The 13,871-nt window shown below is 44.6% G+C and overlaps 1 protein-coding gene across 1 annotated transcript in view; it reads right to left on the reverse strand.

Moving 5' to 3' along the window:
- The window catches only part of LOC124685883 (peroxisomal fatty acid beta-oxidation multifunctional protein MFP2-like), a 28,117-nt gene extending 26,018 nt beyond the window's left edge, over positions 1–2,099 (reverse strand). The window contains exon 1 of the mRNA XM_047219911.1: positions 1,997–2,099. Coding sequence (XP_047075867.1) covers positions 1,997–2,093 — 97 coding nt within the window. The 5' untranslated portion in view covers positions 2,094–2,099. The remainder of the gene's footprint in view (positions 1–1,996) is intronic.
- Positions 2,100–13,871: the final 11,772 nt, after the last annotated feature.

A 13,871-nucleotide genomic window follows, 5' to 3' on the forward strand; every position in this document is an offset into this window, starting at 1 on the left:
TGGAATTTATTTAATTTTTCATAAGTCCCATTTGCACTGGTTTTCCAGCCGATGCAAAGGAATCAGGACTAAAAAAAAGCTTCCCCTTTAGCACCGGTTGTGCTGCTTCCCCCCTTTAGCACCGGTTATGTTGTGAACCGGTGCTAAAGAGGTTCCACGTGACCCGGGTCATGTGCTGCGCCTGGAGGACCCTTTAGCACCAGTTTGAGCCACAAACCGGTGCTAAAGGTCCGGCAGAATTTCCGCTAGAAATTCTGAAAAAAAATTGAAAAAAATTGAATTTATTTTTTGGAATTTATTTAATTTCTCTAATCACCCATATTTTCATGTCAAAGTACATACTCATGGTTTTCCGGTCGGTCACCCATCCTCACACTGCTCCACCCTTAGCACGCTTAACTAGTCCATTCCTTCCCTACAAGCTTCTAAGACCGCGCTCGCAACTCCTTGATAATATTATGCTATGAATTGTATTAACCCTTAGACTTTGATAACACATTATTTTATTTTTTGAATTCCAAATAATTTTAAAAATAAGCAACACCGATTAAGTAATAATAATCAACAATGAATTTCAAATAATATTTATGCATAATTTAATTATTAATTAAAAACTCGAAATATTAAAAAACAGATTTAAAAAATACTAAAAAAATCAAAAATTCCAAAATAATGTGAAACATTCAAACTAATTAAAAACTCAAATAATCAACAAAAGAAATTCTAAAATTTCAAAAAAAATCAATTTTTCTTATTTCTTTACAAAATCTAAAATCTTCCCGCTATCATATTTCCCTTTCGAATTTTAAGAACCGAGATCTTGTGCAAAGGATTTTGAAATTTGAAGTCCTGATCATTTTTTTATTTTTTTAAGGTGTTTTCTGCGGCGGGGGGGGGGAGATATGAGAGGAAAAAATGGGCGTCAACCCTTTAGTCCTGGTTCGTGGCTCAAATCGGTGGTAAAGGTTCCCCTTTTGCACCGGCTCGTGGTACCAACCGGAACTAAAGGTCGCTACCTTTTAGTCCCGGTTTGAGGCCACGAATCGGTGCTAAAGGGTTCGCGCCTGCCACGTGGCTCAAACCGCTGCTAAAAGTGCCTTACGAACTAGTGTTAAAGCCCTACGTGTTCCCTACGATATCCTGATCGCTCGAATCGGTGCTACGTAACCCAACCGGTGCTAAAGCTCCGAGCATCTCCAAATATAAGCCCCTTTTCTACTAGTGTCCGCTTATCTAGCATAGATGTGAAGGGGTGTTAAAATATAGCCTAACTCCTTTTCTTCAATTCAGATTTTTAAAGAAATTAGCTAGTGCACATCAACTTAATGTGCCGTCGGAAGCTGCAAAGCCACACCACCACCGCTGGCCAACGACGGTACCAAACGTGCTATCGGCTAGTCACATGCAACGGGGTCACGCAAACGGTCGCTGAGTCCGCCGAGGCGAAAAATGCGTCTGGTACTACCTTTAGCGGGGCGACGCAAAGTAACCGGGTCGTCCGCGGTAACGCAAACCTGACCCGAATATGCGCCTCGGATGCGTCTCTGCGGGCGTTGCACGGACACGCAAAGTGTCCGCTCGCCTCTGGCGGACGTTTCGTCGGGCCCGCCTGACAGTGACCTAGACTCGATGCGTCTTCTCAGCGGTGCCAGTACTAGCGCCGAGGCGTCGCTTCGGCAGTCTGCTCACGACCACTTAGCGGGGGGACACGCTCGCGACCACTTTTCGGCGTCCATTGGAGATGCCGTGTGTGCTGCTCTTGCCGGAGCTAGGCGTGGCTAAAGGTCCCCTCGTGTGTGCGCGGGGTTGTGGTGGGAGAGGACGATTTTTTCTGGCTCGCAGATGCACGTTGCAGCGCCGTTGGTACTAAGCAGTAAGCACAAACCAGACGGAGAAGACAGGGGTAAAGGTCTGCACTCCGTACGTAGGTCACAAAAACATCGAAAGGAAAGGAAGGAAGAATTAAATTGGGGCCGAAGACGCGGCCTGCTTGTACCTTCGACGGAGAGAGCATTGACCGGTGAGTTGCAGATGGTGAGGACGGCCACGCCGTCGGCACCGACCTCCATCTCCGTTCTTCCATTCGCCGCCATCGCCGCCAAGATTTCGCCGGCCTGCGGCTGTTTTTTCTCGCAGGTTTCTCTCAGGTTGCCTGGTGTACGCTCTCGCCCCCCACTCCTGCACCCAGGTTGCTAGCTCTAATGGTGTCTCACGTCCTCTCCACTGCAGTCTGCACCTGCACATGCGCACTGCACTCATGGTGTATTCTAAGAGATCACGTACTCTCCACCTCCCGCGCCTGCATCCGCTGACCTAAAACGCCTTCTGCAGCGGGATCTGTTTTAGCTAAACTACAACATTATTCTTTTTCATTATTTAATAGTGTCACCTAACCAAAATAATTATAACTCTTGCGCGAAAACATAGGCAAAATACTTTACTAGTCTAATCATATGCATGCATATCTTCAAAAATATTAAATGTAGATAGAATCCTTCAGATACAATGCATTGGGGCTTTTTTTCATAATTGTGAAAGGCATGTTGATAAAGGATAGCACTAAAATACAGCATGTTGTGAAAGGCTAAGACTAATCACAATAGAGATATCACAAGTAGTAGTAATATATATTTCATGCATACAAAAAACTGACGTGGAAGTGCAATTAAAGACATGGGAAAGAATACTAGTACTCCTTCCATCCCAGATCAGGGCTTGTGAATATCCCTAGGTTGCCTATTTAGCTAACATAATATTAATTGTATAATATAAAAATTGTACTATTAGAAAATAGAACATCTAACCTTTCTAATGATATATATTTTATATTATGCTGATAAAATTTACGTTCTAAAAATACGCGCTCATAGTACGTAGTTCTAGAAAATTTAATGTCAAATAAATCTTGCATATATATAAATTTACATTAAAATTCTACAAACTAATAAATACTTCCTCCATTCCAAAATGTAAGGCGTCTAAGGATTAGTCAAAAGTAAACGTTTTTTTTAAGTTTGATCAAGTTTATACACAAAAATATAAATATTTGCACTAGTGAATCAAAATGAATAGATTCACCATAAAATATATTTTTCTTAATATGTCCATTCGATATTATAGATGTGAATATATTTTTCTAAATATTTGATCAAAGTTAGTAAAGTTTGATTTTTGACCAGTCCTTAGACACCTTACATTTTGGGACAGAGGAAGTATAAGAATATGATACTACTACATGATAGTACCTATTGTGACTAGTCTAAGACTACCCACAATTAGGATATTATAGGCATTATATATCATGCATTTTATGCATGAGATTTGATGTGTCACTACAATTAATGATGCGAGAGAACATACTACCATCATAGGTAGATACTGTATCATAATACATAGAATTAGAAAAATAAATATTATATATAATTCTACATTGAGATTCTACAAATCATTAAATGCAAAAAATATAAAACAACTTTATAATACCATAGCTTTATAGAGCTTGTATCATGCACTAATATTATATAAATGATACTTTTATATTATGTTCAAGGGAGAGGATGAGCATATGGTCAACGAGAGGCTCGTTGTACCACGTGGAGCTGCACCACTAGGGCAGTAGGTGAGAACCACCAGGAGCACGCGCTGAACACATGTTCATTGAAAACTAGAAGAACGGCCAGATGACTAGTGAGATGAGCAAGTTGCTTCAACTCAAGCAAACTGGCTCCGTCATCAGTGATTATCGGCAGATTTTGATTTCATGCATGTTTTTTTTTGCGAGGAAAAGGAATATAGTCCTATATTAAATCATAGAAACATTACATTCTTTGTTTATAACATTCTCTAAGACAGAAGGAAAGCTTCTCATCCAGAACTGGTACGTTTTAATTCCCTACCCATCTTTTCCATAGCATGGCTGGCTTCATTTTGACTTCTGTCAATCTTCTTGATTGTTGTCTCCCTTTCTCCAAAGCTTTCTTGTATGTTGCGTAACAGATGGACTAAGGTTGATTGATCATTCTCTTTGGCAGATATCATATTTACTGCAATTGCATAGTCCATCTCCAGATCGATCGGTTCCGTCGACCAACTCATAGCTAACCTTAGTCCCTCATCACATGCCGCCATCTCCGCTTCTAGTGCCGATGCACAGTACGGCAAACTCCTACAGGCAGTGAATATCACCTTTCCATTATCATCTCGGAGGATCATCCCGGCTCCTCCTTCTCCTGAGTGCTCCACATAGCTGCCATCAACATTCAGTTTCAGTCTTCCTCGTGGTGGTCTGTCCCACTTTTTCAAAATTGTTGTTGTGCTCTCCTTCGGCTTACACTTCACAACCCGTCCCGAGTATGAGATGATCTGCTTACCCTTGCAGGCATCGGATGTTGGGTGTTGTTTAATCATTAGGAGAGCATCGACATAGCTGCATAAGAACCTTTTTGACACCTCGATTGGGGGGGGGCTGGTTTGTTATGCGTCAGCTCATTGTGAACATGCCATGCCCTCCACAACACCATCACCCTCCACAACACCATCAGGACCATCATACGTTGTATCTCATTCAGTTTAGAAAGGAGCTGGAGCAACCATTCCTTTCAAGAATTTTCGACTATTTCCTCCGATGGTAAGTCCCAACACTGTCTCATGCTGTACCATAAACCCTTCGCGTGCGGACATGTTACTAAGGCATGGAAAGCGTCCTCATCCGCATTTCCACAAATCGTGCATGTGGCCTGGACTTCCATTTTCCTTCTCTGCATATTTACTTGGGTAGCTAGTCCATTCCTAGCAAGTTTCCAGGCAAAAGTTTTGACTTTTGGCGGAGCTGCATTTTGCCAGATAAGATTCCATTCTCTGTTGGCTCCATCCGGTCTGTTACTAGTTGCTTCTATATCTGAGCTGCGATCTTGGTGCTCCATGCCTGTAGCGTAAGCGCTCTTCACAGAGAATGTGCCTCTGCTATCCGGTTGCCATGCCACAAAATCTGCATCATTCCTTCGCGATGTTCGGATCTTTAGGATAGCTTCAATATCTATAGGTAAGAAGTATTGTTCCAAAAGCTGGAGGTTCCACGACCCATCTGGGTTTAATATCTCTGAGACCCATTTTAATCTACATCTTTTCTTCGGAGATATGGTTTTATAGTAGTCATGCCGAGGGATCCAGGGATCTCGCCATATCCGTACACTTGTGCCATTTCCAATTCTCCATATAACACCTTTTTTCAGCAACTCCAGTCCATACTCTATAGCATGCCAAGTTGATGATGCATTCCCTGTAAATACTGTGTCAATGAGATTACCATTTGGATAATACTTAGCTCGTAACACTTGGGCGCATAAGGACTCCGGATTTTTGATGAGTCTCCAGGCTTGCCTCGCCAACAGTGCTTGATTAAACATTCGCATATCTTTAAACCCCATACCTCCTCTATTTTTTGGCCGCATCATAATGTCCCAAGCCACCCAATGTGTTTTCCTTTTACCATTTTCCGCACCCCACCAGAAATCACGTATGATCTTAGCCAGGTCGTCACATAACCCGAAGGGCAGCTTGTATACTCCCATCACATAGGTTGGGAGGGCTTGTGCTACCGCTTTTATGAAAACCTCTTTACCTCCTTGCGCCATATGATTCTCTATCTGCATAACTCTTTTAGCTAATTTGCCTTGTAGACTTTGAAATTTCCCTTTTGACATTCTCCCCTCCGGTGTAGGTAGCCCAAGATATTTAGTTTCAAAGTTTTCCACTGTTACTTGCAGAATGCTCTTCACTTGTTCTTTCACATCTTCTCCACACGTTGGACCAAAGTATATGGAGCATTTATTTGGATTTATGAGTTGGCCCGTGCTGCTACTATATTTCCCCAGAACCTGCATCACACGGCTTGCCTCCGCTGGGTCAGCTTTAAAGAACAATAAACTATCGTCTGCAAACAAGAGGTGTGAGATGCCTGGTGCTCTTCGGCAAATTTTCACGGGTGTTAGCCTGTTCTCATGGACTTCCTTATGCAGCAAGGCAGAAAGACCGCCAGCTACAAAAAGAAATAGGAAGGGGGACAGAGGATCACCTTGTCGTAGGCCACGAGAAGGCAAGAACGACTCCAGGAGGGTTCCATTAAGTTTAACCGAGTATCTCACTGTGGTCGCACATTCCATTATCCAGTTGATCCACCTGTGAGAGAAACCCATCCTTTCCATCGAACTTCTTAAAAATCCCCAATCAACCCGATCATATGCTTTTGATAGATCCAATTTGTAGGCACATAAATTATTTGCTACCTTTTTGTTCCGTTCAATATAATGAAGGCATTCAAAAGCAATAAGAGCATTATCTGTTATCAACCTTCCAGGAACGAAGGCGCTCTGATTTAGCGAAACCAGCTCTCCCAAAATAGGTCTCAGTCTATTTACTAAGCATTTGGCCACAATTTTGTAGATTACTGTACATAAGCTAATCGGTCTAAACTCCTTTAGTTCAGAGGGATGATCCACTTTCGGAATTAAGACGATTGTTGCCTCATTTACCTCTTCAGGCATTTTTCCGGTCTCGAAGAACAGCTTGATAGCACCGATAACTTGTTGCTTCAACGTACCCCAGTTGCGCTGATAAAATCTTGCCGGAAAGCCGTCCGGTCCTGGTGCTTTTAAAGGTCCAATCTGAAAAAGGGCATCTGAAATTTCATCATCACTGAAATCACGAGTTAGTACTGCATTCATATCATCTGTTACTTTCTGTTCTATTAACTGGCTAACATCGCTATCAGTAAGCGAGGGATCTCTTGTAAATAATTCTTTGAAGAAAGATGTAGTCATCCTTTCCATCTCTGATGGTGTATCTTGCCAGATTCCTTGCTCATCTTTTAACTTTTTCACCTTGTTTTTCCTGGCTCGCCACACTGCCTTTTGGTGAAAAAACTTTGTATTCCGATCCCCCTCTTTTAACCATGCTACTCTTGACCGTTGAAGCCACAACATTTCCTCTCGATATAGCAATTCATCAATGTAGTCTGAGACTTTACGTATCTCTTCCCTGTCACCATCAGTTAACAGTAGTTGCTCTAGCTTTTTCCGATTCCTATCTAGCTCCTGAATTACGTTGCCAAATTTTCGTTTGCTCCAGCCCTGCAACCTTGTCATTACTGTCCTTAGCTTAATCATGATGCCCTTCAAATCCTGAAGCATAATCTCTTCCTGCCACACATTCACAACAATCTCTGATAGCTCACCCGCTCTTTCCCATAGTATCTCGTATTGCTTGTTAGGCCTGCGTCGTGGCATGATCTGCTCCTGTTTCATATTGACTACTGTTGAAATATTGGGCCCACTTTTAGTGGCCCAAATTAGATTTCAGTTTTTCCTATAAATCTCAAAGCCCACATAGTGGCAGCCTTGTGAGTTTGAGCCCAAGTTGGTGGCAGCTCACTAGGGAGTGGCAAGAGGTGGGAAGTTTAGTCCCACATGGAAAGTTGGGAGGAAGTTAGACCACCTTATAAGGTGGGTTGTTCCACCACTAGTAAGTGAGTGAGAATAGGAGTGCTACACGCGCGCTCCTCCTCCTCCTCGCTCGTCTCGACACGACGCGCGCCGCGCTCGTGGTGAGTGGATTGAGCCTCGAGCCGAGACTTTCCTTATTTTTTGCAGCTCAGGAAAACGAACAGAGTCCTAGACGGACGCGTCGCAGTTAGTCGGTTCGGGTAGCTCCCGGATCGTGGGCTATCTGTAACCGACTCAAAACGTTCGTGCGACGTGGGCGTGGCCCACGTTGCCTAGGGTTTCCCGAGCCTATATAATCTCCTGCCCGGCTACCGCAGAAACACATCGAATACACGAGTTAGGGTTTCCACCTCTCTCTGCTTGCGCCGCCATCGTAGCCTACTCCATCCCGCGCGCCGACGTGCATCGGCGAACGGGAGAGCAGGTCTCCGGAACCGCTCGTCCTTGCGATCCTGTACGGGAGAGGGCGACTAGGCTTTTGGGAAGCGCTCCGCGCGACCGCTCAAGCTCTTCATCACGGGTCGCCTTCCGTCCAAGTCGGGCGGTGCTGCCTACCGTCGTCTTCAACGCCGTCTACTTCGACCCGTCGTCCTCGTCGTCAACAACGTTGTCATCAACAACGTTACTCGCTGCGACATCGTCTCGCTACCTCCACCGCCACCTCCACCGGATCGGTACGTGCGAAATATCTCGATCCGTTTAGCGATGGATGCTTTGCTCGTTTAGCTGCCGCTGCTCATGTTGATTAATGCATCTAGTATGTTCGAGTTTCACATGTTAGTAGTTATCGTCGTCATGCTTAATATTCTGGAATTAATCATGGAAATTGTGCCTAATTATCCAACAATCCAAAAACCTAATTGTAGGCAATTTCCCGAGTTAACAATGGCTGGTTTTTCCGATGCACCGAGGCCGGATAAGTTTAACGGTGTGCACTTTAAGAGGTGGCAGTATAAGGCCATGCTTCGGCTTACTCATCCGAAAGTGTTCGAAGTTACTGATGGTTTACCTGAAGGAACTATATCTGACCAAGATCAGAACAAGTTCAAGGAAAACAATACTCTCTTCGTCGGATGCGTTCTAAGTATTCTTGCTGATCGTCTGTGTGATGTGTACATGCACTTAACAGATGGTAAAGAGCTCTGGGATGCCATTGAATGCTAAGTTCGGTGCAACCGATGCAAAGTAGATGGAACCGTACATCATGGAGAGCTTCCATGACATCGGGATGGTTAACAACCGTTTCCGTAGTCGAACAAGCTCATGAGATACGAGTGCATTGCGAAAGAGCTTGAACTCCTTAAGTGTGCCTTACCCGACAAGTTTGTGGTGGATGCATCATCGCTAAGTTGCCCCCTTCATGGAGGAACTTTGCCACAACTCTCAAACACAAGAGACAGGAGATATCGCTTGAAAATCTGATAGCGTCTCTTGATGTTGAGGAGAAAGCTCGGGCTAAGGATAATACCGAGAAAGGAGAGGGTCAGTCCTAGCGCCAACATGGTGCGGAAGAAACCCTACAAAGAAGAACAAAGGGAATAACAAGCCCTCCTTCAATAAGCCTATGAAGACTACAACCTTCAAGAAGAAGAAGATGATAAACAAAGCGGATCCGAGCTGCTTTACCTGTGGAGAGGCTGGCCACTTTTCTAAGGACTGTCCAGAGAGGGCAGACCGCAAGAAAAAGGGGAGGCAAGTCAACACGGTGACCGCTAGCAATGCCGATGGGTACGGTAATCTCTTTACTGTTCTTTCGGTATTTCAATCTCCATGTTGGTGGATTGATACGGGTGCTAATGTTCATGTGTGTGCTGACATATCCATGTTCACTTCTTACCAGGTCGCCCGGGATTCTTCCGTCTTGATGGGGAATGGGTCACATGCTTCTGTTCGTGGTGTTGGCACGGTAGATCTGAAGTTCACTTGGGAAGATCGTGCGGTGAGGAACGTGCAGACATGTCCCTACTATGAACAAGAATCTCGTTAGCGGCTCCCTTCTATGCGGAGATGGGTTTAAGGTTGTTTTAGAGTCGAATAAAGTAGTTGTTTCCAAGTTTGGACAATTTATTGGTAAAGGCTATGAGTGCGGAGGCTTGTTCCGCTTTTCGCTTTCGATTTCAGCAATAAGTCCGTGAACCATATTTGTGGCAATGTTAGTGATGATACCGGTGTTTGGCATTCTCGTTTATGTCACATTAATTTTGGTTTAATGTCTCGGCTATCCGAGTTTAAGTTTAATTCGAATTTCACCATTGCCAAAGGTTCTAAGTGCCATAGTTGTGTGCAATCAAAGCAACCCTCGGAAGCCTCACAAGGCGGCCGAGGAGAGAAACTTGGCACCTCTAGAACTCATACATTCTGATCTATGCGAGATGAATGGTGTGTTGACAAAAGGTGGAAAGAGATATTTCATGACATTGATTGATGATGCGACTAGATTTTGCTATGTTTATTTGTTGCGAACTAAAGATGAAGCTTTAGACTACTTTAAAATTTATAAGGCCGAAGTTGAAAATCAACTAGAGAGAAAGATCAAGCGTCTTAGGTCGGATCGTGGTGGCGAGTATTTTCCTAAAATCTTTGATGAATTCTGTGAGGAACATGGTATTATTCATGAGAGGACGCCTCCCTATTCGCCCCAATCAAACGAGGTTGCCGAGAGGAAAAACCGCACGCTGACCGACTTGGTGAATTCCATGTTAGCCACTCGCTGGTTTATCAAAGGCATGGTGGGGGGAGGCTTTGTTGACTTCATGTCATGTCCTGAATAGAGTTCCTAACAAGAATAAAGATAAACCCCTTACGAGGAGTGGTCTGGGAGAAAACCATCACTTTCGTATTTGCGCACATGGGGATGTTTGGCGAAAGTCAATATTCCAATTACTAAGAAGCGCAAACTCGGACCAAAGACAGTGGATTGTATCTTTCTAGGTTATGCTCCACGGAGTGTAGGCTATAGATTTTTAGTAGTTCAATCGAAGTACACGATATGCATGTTGATACTATTATGGAATCTCGTGATGCAACATTCTTTGAGAATATGTTTCCTATGAAAGATATGCATAGCATTGCTAGAATTTCTGCGAGATAGTTCCCGAATCTAGTACATCTAATGAGTATTTTGAACAATCACATGAGATTGTTATTGAGAAGGATGACAATGAAGCTCCTAAACGGAGCAAGAGACGGAGGATTGAAAAATCCTTTGGTGATGATTTCATTGTGTACCTTGTGGATGATACTCCCACGTCCATTGCGAGGCATATGCATCTCCAGATGCGGATGACTGGAAAGAAGCTGTCCATAATGAGATGGACTCGATTCTTTCTAATGGAACTTGGGAGTTGTCGAACGACCCCACGGATGCAAGCTCGTAGGCTGCAAATGGGTGTTCAAGAAGAAGCTAAGACCTGATGGTACTATTGAAAAGTACAAGGCGCGGCTTGTAGGGAAAGGCTACACACAGAGAGAAGGCGAAGATTACTTCGACACCTATTCACTGTCGCTAGACTTACCACCATTAGAGTACTACTATCCATGGCTGCCTCCTATGGTCTTATCGTTCATCAAATGGACGTAAAGACAGCTTTCCTTAATGGAGAGTTGGAAGAGGAAATCTATATGGATCAGCCTCGATGGGTTTGTAGTAAAAGGTGCAGAGAGAAAGGTGTGCAAGTTGCTGAAATCTTTATATGGCCTGAAACAAGCACCTAAGCAATGGCATGAGAAGTTTGACGAACTTTGACTTACGTAGGCTTTGTTGTCAATGAGGCTGACAAGTGCGTTTACTATCGCCATGGTGGGGGCGAAGGTGTTATACTATGTTTGTATGTGGATGATATTCGATCTTTGGTACAAACATGAAAGTAATGCACGAGGTCAAGTCTTTCTTGTCAAAGAGCTTTGATATGAAAGATCTGGGAGAAGCTGATGTGATTCGAACATCAAGCTGATTAAGAACAGAGTGGGATTACTCTAACGCAATCCCATTATGTTGAGAAGATCTTGAGCCGGTTCGGCTATATTGATAGCAAGCCTTCTTCAACACCTTATGATCCCGGTGAGACACTACGCAAGAGCCGGAGGATTGCCATAGATCAATTGAGATATTCTCGGATCGTTGGCTCACTCATGTACTTAGCGAGCGCGACTAGACCCGACATCTCTTTTGCCGTTAGCAAGTTGAGTAGGTTCATGTCAAACCCGGGTACCGATCATTGGCATGCACTTGATAGGGTCATGCGCTACCTATGTGGTACAATGAGTTATGGGATTCACTATTCGGGGCACCCGAGCTGTGCTTGAAGGATATAGTGATTCAAATTGGATCTCGGATGTAGCTGATCCGTACGCCACAAGTGGGTATGTATTTACCTTTGGAGGTGGCGCAGTGTCATGGAGATCTTGTAAGCAAACCATATTGACGAGGTCAACTATGGAAGCAGAACTTATCTATTTAGACACAACCAACTGTTGAATCGGAATGGTTGCGTGAGCTCTTGATGGACTTGCTCGTGGTTGAAAAACCTGTTCGGCAATCCTTTTGAATTGTGACAATCAAAGCTGTAATTGTCAAAGTGAACAATTCTAAGGATACCGCGAAGTCATCAAGACACGTCAAGAGACGTTTGAAGTCTGTCAGGAAATTGCGAAACTCCTGGAGTAATAAGCTGTTACATATATTCAAACGGACAAAAACTGGACAGATCCCTTTACAAAGGGACTATCACGTAATGTGATAGAAAGTGCATCGAGGAGATGGGTTTGAGACCCGTTGATGTTACACCATAGTGGTAACCCAACCTTTGTGATCGGAGATCCCGTGAATTAGGACACTGGGAAGAACAAACTAGTGGTTTAATTGAGGAGAGTATTATGTAACCCTCTCTATGTGAAGATGCACAACTCTCGATTCTTGTAAGGCAGGTTGGCAACAAGCCTTAATGTGTGTATGTTGGCTATTTTAGCAAAGATGCTTGTCCTCTGAGCATTCTTGAAATAACACACCTATATGAGTCCGATTGTTAAACGTCGCAATCTATGAGATTGGGTGATCTCTAGTAAACTCATGAAGAGACCATGAAGTATGACGCATATGCTTCTACCCGCGGGGTAGGCTACCTGGCAGCCATGTACTGGTCATGACTTTGAGTGAAACCACTGTTCACGCAAAACTTGCAATTCAAGGCTTAGTCCATTGTTCAAGTGTGAGTGGATGTAGCTTAAGGTTCTAGGCGGAAGTTCAACTTAACAGTCTCCGCTGAAACACTTTGGTATATAAACAAGCGGTGAGTATTGGTAAATCTCTAAATGGGGATTTGAGATCCGGTGGGGATTGTTGAAATATTGGGCCCACTTTTAGTGGCCCAAATTAGATTTCAGTTTTTCCTATAAATCTCAAAGCCCACATAGTGGCAGCCTTGTGAGTTTGAGCCCAAGTTGGTGCCAGCTCACTAGGGAGTGGCAAGAGGTGGGAAGTTTAGTCCCACATGGAAAGTTGGGAGGAAGTTAGACCACCTTATAAGGTGGGTTGTTCCACCACTAGTAAGTGAGTGAGAATAGGAGTGCTACACGCGCGCTCCTCCCTCCTCCTCGCTTCGCTCGTCTCGACACGACACGACGCGCGCCGCGCTCGTGGTGAGATGAGATTGAGCCTCGAGCCGAGACTTTCCTTATTTTTTGCAGCCTCAGGAAAACGAACGGAGTCCCTAGACGGACGCGTCGCAGCTTAGTCGGTTCGGGTAGCTCCCGGATCGTGGGCTATCCAGTAACCGACTCAAAACGTTCGTGCGACGTGGGCGTGGCCCACGTTGCCTAGGGTTTCCCGAGCCTATATAATCTCCTGCCCGGCTACCGCGAGAAACACATCGAATACACGAGTTAGGGTTTCCACCTCTCTCGTTTGCGCCGCCATCGTAGCCCTACTCCATCCGCTGCGCGCCGACGTGCATCGGCCGAACGGGAGAGCCGGTCTCCGGAACCGCTCGTCCTTGCGATCCCGTACGGGAGAGGGCGGGTGGGTTTTTGGGAAGCGCTCGCGCCACCGCTCAAGCTCTTCATCACGGGTCGCCTTCCGTCCGAGTCGGGCGGTGCTGCCTACACGTCGTCTTCAACGCCGTCTACTTCGACCCGTCGTCCACTCGTCGTCAACAACGTTGTCATCAACAACGTTCTGCGCTGCGACATCGTCCGCTGCACCTCCACCGCCACCTCCACCAGATCGGTACGTGCGAAATATCTCGATCTGTTTAGCGATGGATGCTTTGTCGTTTGTTGCGCTCGCTGCTGCTCATGTTGATTAATGCATCTAGTATGTTCTGAGTTTCACATGTTAGTAGTTGCCTGTCGTCATGCTTAATATTCTGGAATTAA

This window comes from Lolium rigidum, chromosome 2 (assembly GCF_022539505.1).
Source record: "Lolium rigidum isolate FL_2022 chromosome 2, APGP_CSIRO_Lrig_0.1, whole genome shotgun sequence".
NCBI classification, from domain to species: Eukaryota; Viridiplantae; Streptophyta; class Magnoliopsida; order Poales; family Poaceae; genus Lolium; species Lolium rigidum.